The 12558-nt window shown below is 33.3% G+C and overlaps 1 protein-coding gene across 6 annotated transcripts in view; it reads right to left on the bottom strand.

Annotated features, from left to right (window-relative positions):
• LOC114326196 (sialin) overlaps positions 1–12558 on the bottom strand; it is a 192507-nt gene that overhangs the window by 71181 nt on the left and 108768 nt on the right. The window contains exon 1 of one of the 6 annotated variants that reach the window (XM_050643463.1): positions 1589–1709. The exons of the other annotated variants lie outside the window; for them this stretch is intronic. Coding sequence (XP_050499420.1) covers positions 1589–1640 — 52 coding nt within the window. The 5' untranslated portion in view covers positions 1641–1709. Of the gene's footprint in view, positions 1–1588; positions 1710–12558 lie in introns of those variants that run through there. 6 annotated transcript variants of the gene reach the window in all.

Raw genomic sequence — 12558 nt, 5'->3', positions numbered from 1 at the left:
CTGTTTTTTAAAAAGGTTATATGCTTCTTTTCATGAACATTTTTCAGTGCGTCACAAATGATAGAAAAAAAGGTAAGTCCGTGATAATATACATTTTAGTGACATGACATTTTAGTTAAATCTGACAGTTGTCCCATTTTATTTGCAATTTGGCATAAAAACATATCAATTGTGTTTATTGCATTTGGTATTTTCTTTGATTTGTATAGTCTTATAAATTGTACAGATTATATTCGTAGATATATTAAATAATTCGTAAGTAATTTTTTTTTCGATTATAGCGCCATCTATTGACAACTAGAATAAATGTTATAGATGTCACCGATGAAATGTAACCGACGTGCGTTTTTTTCTGTCACATACAATTTAATGTGTTACAATGAAATCGAAAAACTGTGACGCACTGAAAGATGCTCATGAGAAAAAGCATAGCATCAAAAGTAAGCAAGTTACGGTCAATCAAGCTGCAGTCAGGCTGTAGTTAAAAGGGCTTGAACGAGTGTATACATACTAATCACGAGTGTATGCAAATTTTGAAAAGTCATATTTAACCAATTTTTGTCTTACAATAAAACAAAAAATCCAACATATTCAAAAAAGTAAAGCTTACAAGGAGTAAATCCTTGAGATTTTTGGTATTAGTGATTTTTTAGTTACAAAACTCACACAGCTCAATCATTTTCCCTTCCAAATCCTGAAAGTCTAAACGACTACTTCGTTAATGTGAGTAAAAATATAACATCAACTATTTTGCCGCAACAAGATCCCATTTCCTATCTCCGTAACTCAATAAAGGTCTCGAATTCATTCTTTTTAAGACAAGTCGATAACTCTGAACTGATCCAAACAATCAATAGTATCAAAAGCAAATCATCTTGTAGTACTGATGGACTTTTCCAGCAAGGTCCAATCATCTTTACTCCACCAGACATTCAATCTTTGACATTTATTTACCGATTCCATCCACTGAGTTAGTAAAGAAATCTATATTATATTCCGCAAAGAAACTGTACAACCATCTCCCGTTACTACTTAAATCTGCAACATCTTTCCCAAAGTTCCGTAAAATGACAAAAGCCTATCTATCTAAAAGACCATACTATTCAATATAAGAATTTCTTAATGAATAACTAAGAAAATTGGGTTTCATACGCAGTAGCATAAACTTGTCAGTTCCTATGTATTTTATTTTATTTGTTGTAAGTATGTTCAATTTGCAATTTATATAAATTTTGCAATAAATTGTTTTTGTCTTGGCTTTTATATCTTATATTATACTATACTGTACATATATTGAGGATTTATCTAATTTTAGTAAATTGTAGTTGTTATTTGCTATTGATATTATGTTTTCTTTTTACTGTATGTAAGCTTTGTCCATAAAGTTGTAAAAATTTTCAGTGACAATAAAGCATATTTCTATTCTATTCTATTCTATTCAAACAAAGGAATTTTTTTCAAAACTAAAAATTTTTTTACGATATTTTTAAAAATGCTTGAGTAACTTCAAATAACGCTTGGGTAACTGCAAATTTAGCATACTTGCCTCCACTAATATAATCAACTTAAATGTTATATTGGTACTTACGGAAAAAATCGACTATGCACATGCAAGACATATCCCGAACCAACACAGACATTTGCGTAAAGTGACTAACAACTAATCAATTATTTAAAAGTTGGCTTTTATTTGCAAATGCGAATGTTAATAAGCATGCACTGTTTAATCGTAGCTACAATTCCTGAATATTTCGGAATTAAATCGATTGTGTTGAGTTAGTAATAAAATAAAATAACAGATTTTAAGGTATCATAAAAATACAATCAGGTAAATATGTATTGGGTGGAGTAAAAGATAATATCTTTTATCTTATTTGAAAACAAAATTGTAAAAACAGTAGGGGTCGCCAACTTCTTGAAAATTTCAAGATCTTGTCTTGATTTCAAGACAAGATCAAGCAAGGCCGCAGCTACCATGTGTGCAAAGTGTGCATCGCACACGGGCGGCCGATTATAGGGGCGGTCAAAAGCAGGCCACTGATGATAGTACTTTTTTAAAACGAAAATAAACTAAAAAAAATAAATAGTACTGATTCAAACATTTCTATAAACTCTAATATTCCAAACAATCTAAACAAAAATGCCAGAAAATGTTATTTATTATATGAACTGCCCTTTTTCATCTGTAGTCATAAAGTAGTTCCGAAAATGCTTTTTAATTCAAAGTGGCTGGCGGCTTTCGGACTTTTAAGATATTTTTATCTACGTGGTCCATATGCGATTTTTTCAAATTTTAAACATTTATGATTTGTTAAGAGAGTACGATACGACAATAGGATACTTTCCGAGAATTTAGATAAGTGCTTGTTAAGTTGCTCTCATTGAGTAATAAAAAAGTCTTTTTTATTACTCGATGGTTTTAAAAAATCTTTTTTATTACTCGATGGTTGCTCTGTTATAATATTGTTCCTTTATGCTTATGTATGTTATAGATGGTTTATAGTTCAGTCTAAGTTCGGAATTTGATGATTTTAGACACGCTTTTGATAAACGATTTTGTTTGTAATATATAGTAGTGGGTCTAGGACGTTTCATCGCCGCCAGTTCATCGCCAGCCGATTCATCGCCAGTTAATTAGTCGCTAACTGATTTATTTCCGAATTTCCGACCAATTTTCTACAGTTACATTTATTATTTATTTTTAATATTAATTAGGAATTCTAGGAAATGACCCAAACTAACGTAACCTGACACTACATAACTTTGAACATATATATTTCTACAAAGGTCATTTAACACTACAAATTTAATACTATTTAATATCAAATTTAGGGGAAGTAGAAATAGAACAGTAAATTTATATAATACCTAATATTTTTTATCTTTTTAATTGTCGTAAGTTTTAAAGTGAATCTAACGTCGTGTCGTGTCATCTTCCATAATACAAAATCAACTGACTAACTGGCGATGAAACGGACGGCGATGAAACGGACGGCGATGAAATGGACTGGCGATGAACTGGCGGCGATAAACCGGCGGCGATGAAACGTCCCATTCCGATAGTAGTGTGCTCGTTTCTTTTGCACACTACTGTATTTCAAATAGGCCTTGATCCCACCTACCAAAAAAAAGTTGCTTAACCTTTAACTACCCGCGCATCAAGTTATAACATAACTACACGCGTGGCGTACTTTATACGCCACAAGATAATACACTTAAAAACAGCGGATTTGTTTATTTTTTTTGAAAAAATACACTTAGTTGTTTGTTATAAACCTTATTCAGCATCAGTGAATACTTGGAGTTCCTTCTCAGTAAGCCAATTGGGATTTATAACTGGAATCATGGAATAACTGGATTCCATGATAAATAAAATTACTAATAAAAATTTTTTTGAAATGTGATTTTTTACAGGAGAAAAAGTATTGTTTATAAAGAAAAATATATTTTGTGCCATTATGACTAAAAAACAATTGAAATATGTACTTATATTACGACTTATCTTAATATAATCGTGGCGTATATTGTCCACCACCGGAAACAACAAATAATAAACTGTAAATTACGATCTTCCCAGTACGCCGATTATAACGAAACTAAAACCAAATTGTAAAGCACATTCCAGTGATAGGTTAGAGAGATAAACAAGGTCAAAAATTAAATTTTTAAATATATTTGCAGTAGAATTCTTATATCTGGCGTACAAAATACGCCAGCGCGTGTAGTTAAAGGTTAATAGCAAGCTGAACATTTGTTAATACCTTAACGGTGTCTAGTCGGGCAAACTTTTATGTACCGGAACACTGGAATTTGGAACGTCAGATTACGAAAACTTCCCATTACCTCTTGCACATTTCTTTAAATACTAGTACCTATGTTGAAACAATTAAAGTGTTAAAAGGGAGGCGGCAAATATTAAGTTGCACACGGGCGGCCAACACTTTAGCGGCGGCCCTGAGATCAAGACAAGAAGTAATTTTAGATTTCAAGACAAGACAAGAAATTTTATGTCAATACCAAGATTCCTTGTCAAGAAAACAAGAAATCTTGAAATATCTTGACTACCTAATTAATAAAAACTAGATTTTATTTTAAATAACAAATTCAGCACATTTTTAAATCGGAAGTGATAAGCCATGAAGGCAGATAACACTTCTTATGGAGTCAACGCCTAGCTGATTTCTTGGCTTTATTGTTAAAGTTGCTCTTGAAAATAGCATTTCCGCGGGTACAGATGTTGCTGGCGTTCCGAGAAAATCCTTGGCCATTTTCGATAATGACGGGTAGATATTTTCGTGTCTTCTCCACCAATCAAGTATGTATATTCTCAGAATCTTCTGACCTAGGCTCATTTAAGTATTTGTCAATTTCATATTTCCAAGATTGTAAGTTATTATTATCAACTTTCTTAAATAGGTAAGTAATATCTAAATCAAATTCGTTATCTTCTTTTTTCAGACTAAGTACTGGCTCTGGTGTTTGATTCTATAGATCTGGGATTTATTAAAGTAGTTAGCTTTAAATATGTGTTCAAATTTTTGTGCTGCCTCTGATTATAGAAGCTTTTCCCAAGATTAAGAGTAAAATGCCTCTACTTTATGGCGAGGATTCAAAATAACAACAATACAGTATATGCAATTAGTTTTGTTATAGTGTTTCAGTATTTTATATATCTCGCAGCTTGAATGCAGTAAATTAATTGCTCATCGGTAGCGTCTCTATCAATTTTATTATTAAGTTCATGAGCCCATATTTCCAGTTTGTCCAAAAGTAAATTTACTCCAATTACCACCAATGGGAGTGTGCAATATTTTTCCCCTTCGAGAATTGAACAAAGTGTTTTAAACCTTCTCAGATACTGACAAAATTTACTGATCAGAACCATTCTTTATCTAACATTTACCAATTATTTAGATTTTGATTGTTGTCACAAAATATAGTTTTAATCATTTTTTACACTTAAGGAGGGGGTATGGTTTGAAATATTTAATTTTTTTTTATTATTTCAACTAAAAGTGCATACTTCCAAGAATACTCTCTGAAAATTTCAAAATAATCGGAGTAAAATTACCAGAGATACAGGGTGTTGAATATGCCTACCTTCGACTCGCGTTGCCGCGGCTTCGCGCCAGCACGCTTGAGCGTAGTTAGAAACGTTAAACAACTGTTCGCCTTCTCTTTTGTAGATACTCCTCGATTTAAAAAACATATTCCAATGTGCATCACTTTACGATCTGGCAGACAAATAAGAAGATGAAGATGCAGTTGTCAAAACTTTAAACGCATTTTTCGCAAAACTGCTTTTTTAAATGCGGTGGACATTGTAACTGAAAAACTACTGGGCCGATCTATCTGATATTTTGCACATATTTTCTTTAGACATTTCATGAGGTAACAACGTCGAGATATTTTTCTTTTTTTGCTTATTTTTTGTTCAACAATAATAAGTCTGTTGATTTTCACAAAATTTTTACCAAAAATTTCATTTTTTTGATTTCTGAGTGATACCAAAAATTCAAAATTCATTAAAAATAAAAAAAACTCGACGTTGTGACCTCGTGAAACTCATAAGCTTATTAAATCTTTTTGAATTTTTTGTTTCGTATGATCGAGTGACGAGGTCTGATGTCCACCGCAAAATCCATTCTTTTGTGAGCTGCCTGTCAAAATTTGTCACCAATGGCTTATTTTCCAATATTTTGCATTGGATTTTTTTCTAAGCATTCTTTGAATTGTACTTAATATGTTTATTTAATTTAAAAATAAAATATTTGTACCATAGCTTCGAAAAAAATTCACAAAAATGTGCTTGATATGTTGATTTCAAACCATACCCCCTCCTTAAGCCCCATGTTAGCATCTCGAAAGTTGAATGCCATCTTGTAGGCACATCTAGTTCTGGCATAGTCGTCTTACAATTTATGGACTCGCAAGCACTGTTAAGTTTAAGTTGCATTTGCCCTGAGTTTTTGATTTTTTTTTAGAAGGTATTTCATTTTACTTACAGGAGAGTTAAAATCAAAAGTAGTAGCATTTATATCATTTTCTACTTCGATCTCATCCTCCAAATAATCAAAATCCTTTTCGATGTCTAAACTGTTTCGATTTGGCTCAGCAATTTTTATGAAATCCTGGACAGCTAAGCTTAGAATATGTGCGAAGAAACATACAAAATGCTTATTGTAAGCATGCAACTACACATCAATTTTGGGTTCGTCAGGAAACAAATGCAGATCAGGGACTCCCCCACTGGCAGTGCAGGCCGTGTTAGCACGCAACGCAATAAAAAGGTCGCCGTGGAATCACCCGACCGGGTAATCAAGAAATTTCAAGATCTTGAAATTTCTTGAGCCAAGACAAGATATAAGATGTCAAGAAAACGTCAAGACAAGATTTTTTTTAAATTTCTTGATTTTTTCTCAAGACAAGACAAGAAGTTGTTTTCAAGACAAGAATTCTGGTCTTGTCGACCCCTCGAAATTTCAAGATCTTGAAATTTCTTGAGCCAAGACAAGATATAAGATGTCAAGAAAACGTCAAGACAAGATTTTTTTAAATTACTTGATTTTTTCTCAAGACAAGACAAGAAGTTGTTTTCAAGACAAGAATTCTGGTCTTGTCCACCCCTAAAAAACAGCCATGTATCTGACATTTTTCTTGGGTTCTAAATGGACTTCAATAACCCAAAACTCTATATTTCCTGCAGTGGATTCAGTGGACCTTTTAAATTATTAACATTTTTTAACAATAAACATAAATAATACAATGGTTTAACAATAAACATAAAGAAAACAAAAACCATGGTTATCAGTAAGAGGGGTAAACCATGTCTCCCAAACATTGTGTTTTTTGTTTCATGTCAAAATATGCCTTGGTTCATTTTTTAGAGCCAAATGAATTTGCCACCCACAATTTAGGACTTTTTTAATTATGATTATTTTGGAGTTATTTTGTAATACGACGAGGTGGCTTTGGTGACTGTTATCATTATGTCATATTGACACTTACATTTTGTTTACCTATGATTGATGATGGTTCTTAGTGTCGAAGATTGTGCGAAAGCCGTTGCTCTGGTTTAAGATGAGCGAAATTATGAATATGTAGCTAGAGTACTACACACTCATCGCTCTACCATCCAAAGGGTAGTGGAACGTTTTATACGAACTGGAACAAACAAGCGTAAAGCGGGAAGTGGCGGAAAGCGCAAAACTACCGCTTTAGATGATCGTTTTATACGAGTCAACGCTTTGCGGGATCGTCATTTAAGAGCGGTGCAAACAAGAAATCAACTTCAAGAGGTTCGAGGTAATAATGTAAGTGTATTTACAGTTCGTCGAAGATTACATGAATTTGGTTTGCAAAGTTGCAGACCAGCAACTGGGCCCAAATTACTTCCACGGCACAGAGTGGCTAGACTACAATTTTCCAGGAAACATTTACATTAGAATTTAGGACAATGGAGTAATGTTCTTTTTACGGATGAGTCGAGATACTGTCTTCACTCATCAGATGGGAGAGAACTAGTATGGCGTCGAACTGGAGGGAGATTTGCGGAGAAAGCGCGGAGTGCGCTTTCAGTCCCCGCGTTAGCCATGGAGGGGGTTCGGTGATGGTACGGGCAGGAATACCCCGAGAGGCGCACACTGAATTGGTATTTATTGAGGGTTCTTTCCCTCAGAATCCCTCAGAAATGGTTGGTGTCCACCTTTGTAACAATACCAAAAACAATATACGCCAAAGATTGTTCGGACTACAGGACAATATCACTAATAAGCCATACCCTCAAAATATTTCTAAAGGTGATTCATGGAAGATTATACAGAAAGCTAGAATATGATATGGATGATACCCAATTTGGGTTCCGCAAAGGACTTGGAACAAGAGAGGCATTGTTTGCGTTTAATGTCCTCTCTCAAAGATGCTTAGATATGAACCTGGATATTTACTCCTGTTTCATCGACTTCGAAAAAGCGTTCGACAGGGTCCGACATGAAAAACTAATAGAATTATTGAAAAACAGAGATATAGACAGACGAGATTTACGAATTATCATCAATCTGTATTGGAATCAAAAGGCCAATATAAAGATAGAAGAACAGGAGTCCGAGAATATTGATATAAAGAGAGGAGTAAGACAGGGTTGTGTTCTGTCGCCGCTACTGTTTAACCTGTACAGTGAAGCCATATTTCAGGAAGCGATAGCGGAGCTAAGTGATGGAATCTCTATAAACGGAACAATAGTAAATAACATAAGATTCGCTGATGACACCGTTATAATGGCAGATACCCTGGAATCACTACAAGAATTGCTAAATAGAATTAACGATTATTGCATTCGATACGGACTAAAAATAAACAAGAAAAAAACTAAATTTATGATTGTCTCAAAAACAGAACATGGAAATGAAAGGTTAATGATAGAGCAAACCCAAATAGAAAAAGTTAAGACATACAAATATCTGGGAACCTGGGTTGATGACAAAAATGACCAAAGCAAAGAAATTAAAGTCCGAATTGAAACTGCAAGGCAAGCATTTATAAAAATGAAGACACTGCTTACAAACAAAGACCTTCAGTTGCCTCTCAGATTGAGGGCTCTAAGATGCTACATATTTTCTATATTGCTATACGGAATGGAAGCTTGGACAATGAAGAGACAACACATAAGAAGAATAGAAGCGTTCGAAATGTGGTGTTACAGAAGAATATTGAAAATTCAGTGGGTTCAAAGGATTACCAATGTTGAAGTGCTACGACGTTTAAATAAGGAGTTAGAAATTATGAAAAGTATAAAAACTAGAAAACTGGAATATTTGGGTCATATTACCAGAGGAGAAAAATATGAGTTGCTGAGAATTATTATGCAAGGAAGGATCCAAGGAAGAAGAGGCATAGGAAGAAGACGCATCTCCTGGCTGAGGAACCTTAGAGAATGGTTTAACTGTAGTTCATTACAACTATTCAGAGCAGCAGCCAACAAAGTGACCATAGCCATTATGATATCCAACCTCCGATAGGAGAGGGAACTTTAAGAAGAAGAAGAGGGTTCTTTGACTGCACACCGGTATATTGAGGAAATTTTAGCGAATCACGTAGTACCCTTTTCTCAATATATCGGCGATGATTTTCTATTAATGCAAGATAATGCGTGACACGCAATATTTAGAGGAAGTTGGTATTAATAAAATGAACTGGCCAGCGTGTTCGCCAGATCTGAACCCAAGAGAGCACGTTTAGGACATGCTTGGTAGAAATATAAAAGGTCGCGAAGTCGCACCAGCCTCAATTAACCAACTTCGCTTAGCTCTAGAAGAGGAATGGCAAAACATCCAGCAAGATGATATTCGTAACCTCATAGACAGCATGAGCCGACGTGTACAGGCAGTTATAGAGGCTAGGGTTTTTCTTTGTTATTTGCGTACTTAGGTTAACTTACATTTAAGTTGTTTTTTTTTATGTTTTGTTATTGTTATCATTGTTCATTAAAACCAAGATAATGTCGTTGCTTTTAATCATTGTTTAAATACAGTGCTTCTGGGATGTCTATATGACATTCCTTCGATATCAGTCACCAAAGTCCCCATCGTCGTATTACAAATTAATACAAAAGATAATGGTAATAATAGGAAAAGTCGTAAATTGTGGGTGGCAAAGTCATTTCGCTTCTAAAAATGAACCACTCCATATTTTCACATGAAACAAAAAACATAATACTTAGAAGACATGGTTGCAGCCGAAAAACAAAGCTTTACGAAAATCCGCTAACGGAATTATTCCACAGGATGTTTCAAAGTTAGGATAAAAACCCACCTATCGATTAACCCCGTATAATAAGTCAAATACAAAATTTTATTAAAAAACTAAGTATACCAAATTAAAATTTATAAATTTTTACACAGTGTGCTAAAAAAATCATCAAAATAGGGCTGGCTAAAAATAAAAAAAAAATGAAATACTTCGAATTTGACCAAAATTTTTGCGTTTTTTTGTATCTGAGTGTATTACAATTTGGGACAAAGTTAGTCACTGTTTTAATTCATAATTTGTTTATTTATAACAATTAAGAGACGAATTAGCGACATTTGAAAAATCAAGGAGTGAAATTTTCAAGGATGTAGCTTCAAAATGTGGAGCTCCTATTCGTTTAGCTACAGTAGTGGAGGGAACAGGTACTAAAATTGGCGCTATATAAGTATTTTTATAAAAAAAAACTTACAAACTCTGGTGCTCATTAAAAGTGACATTTCAATTAACGTTTCTTCTGTAACCTTCAGGCATTTTTCACAAAATATTTTTTTCAGCTGACCTTTCCGATAGGATGCGGATGATTGCTTTCGTTATAGATATATAAAAGATTATATCGCTTTTCTTATAACTCTTGCGAATCCAGTGATGCTCTTAAATTCTTATATTTTTTGCCTCGAGGAGTTTTACGGAGAACAAGCACATCGTTTATTCCGTTTCCGTAAATTATATATCAAATAAAATAGAGCAGTTTATAGAGACGTCAATTCAGATAATAAAAGAATTTAGGTCATAATATATTTCATGTTGAATGTAGTTTTTGTTTAGTTATTCTTTCATAAAACTTTCAATATACTCTCGGACCTGTACAAATCTTAGTTATCTGGAAAAATGTGAGCAATTTTGATCAAAACAACTTCTTCATCTTCCTTTTGTATAGACATGACTGTCTGTTTTTTCAATGTTCTCGTTCCATCGTTTTCGTGGTCTTCTCACTGATCGCCTTTCTCAGGGGCCCCGCAAGCCTAAGCGGCGCCCGTGTGCTGGATATATTTTGGCGTCCTTTAAATCTACCTATATCCAATTATGAAATAAATCTATAACTTTTTATTTTTTACTCGTAATAAAAGCAACAGAAATTGCAAGAACTCAAATTTTATTTTTCTTGTAACTAATTTACTGATAACGACAAAAAAAAACAAATAAAACGTTAATATGTATATTAGTGAAGGACGTAGGCGTAAAATTTCGGGCCAATGTATTTTAAATGTATTAATTTTTCTCGAATCCCGAGAAAACTAATAAGTATTTTTGAAAAATTTAAACGCAGAATGAAAGATTACATTATTACCGAGGGCCGAAAGTCCCAGAATGACCAAAAAGTTCTTTTGAATAAGATATTTGAAATTAAAAATTACACTAAATTTTCTCTTTTTTTGTACTCTTGTAATTATTAAAATAAACAATATAGAAGTTTCCAGGGATTTTCGGCCCTCGGTAATAATGCAATATTTCATTCTGCGTTCCAAAAAAATTAATACATTTAAAACACATTGGCGCAAAATTTTGCGCCGACGCCCTTAAATCTACAAATTGATATGTATCTTAAATGTTAATTGAATTAAATGGGTGTTTTTCTAAATTTGACGGCAGCAAATTCTTTTATAATATCTTTAAAGTCAATTTTATTGACGAGCTCTTGCTCGATTGTTAATATTACCAAACCAGATAATCTTTCCTGTACCATAGTAGAGCTCAAACAATTTTTAACTAACTTTAATTTTGAAAATGATCTCTCACCAGAAGCAACAGACACAGGCGAAGTGAGGATGATTCTTCATGAAACAGTAATATTTGGTAAAGATGAAGTTAGATTATTTTCAAATATATATTAAAGAATATGAAGCGGATCTGATGAGTCAGATAATTAAAGAACCTACTTATAAAGCTTTTATCTCGCTAAATGAATCAGTTGCATCAATCTTTACTTTTGCCTCCGTCTTTACTGGATCAGTTATCTTTTGTTGAAGAGCAAGATACTCGTAATGTTTTAAAATATCATGGTCACTTAATGTAAAAACATCACTGAAAAAAGAAGAAGGCAGTATCTCCAAGTTTTACAATTTTCGAGTTTGCTCTTCTATATGGGTAATATACAATAATTATTAATATACCTAACAAAGTTAGAAAGAAGTAAGCCTTCATTCCTGGGTCTGGTAGACTATTAAAATTGCAGTAACCCAACTTGTTGTTAAGCATTACTTAGTTAAAAGGCAGTAAGTATCTTATACAAATCTAAAAAGCAGTATCTCCTACAAAAAAATGGAGATACTGCTTTTTAATCTAGCAACTGCTTGACTACTTTTACTACTTTTAAGCAAATGTGTAATAACATTCCTTGTTTAAAAGCAGTAACCGCCATTTTCATTAAAATTTATAAAAATATCTTATAAAAAAATAAACTTATCCAATGATATGAAATTCTTTTTCATACAACGCAGTTAAACAATTCTGAAATCCATAAATATTTTCATGGTGGCTCAGCCCCGTTTATTGTTTATTAAAATCTGCATTATCTCGAAACTTACATTTGTGGGGATACTGCATTTTTTCTTACGACCGACGGCAGAATAAGACATTTAGTCCTGTCGCCAGTGGGGGTACAACGGCCTCCTTAATTCAGATGGACTTACCCAAGTTTTTTTTATGTATTTTGACCCGTAGAACACGAATTTTTTGGGTAACAGTCGATCCGGATGTCGATAAGATTGTTATAAACAAAGAACTTGAGGAATCACATAACAGCGATTTTTC

Source organism: Diabrotica virgifera, chromosome 2 (assembly GCF_917563875.1).
Source record: "Diabrotica virgifera virgifera chromosome 2, PGI_DIABVI_V3a".
Classification (NCBI taxonomy): Eukaryota; Metazoa; Arthropoda; class Insecta; order Coleoptera; family Chrysomelidae; genus Diabrotica; species Diabrotica virgifera.
This window is presented reverse-complemented; position numbering and strand designations above follow the sequence as displayed.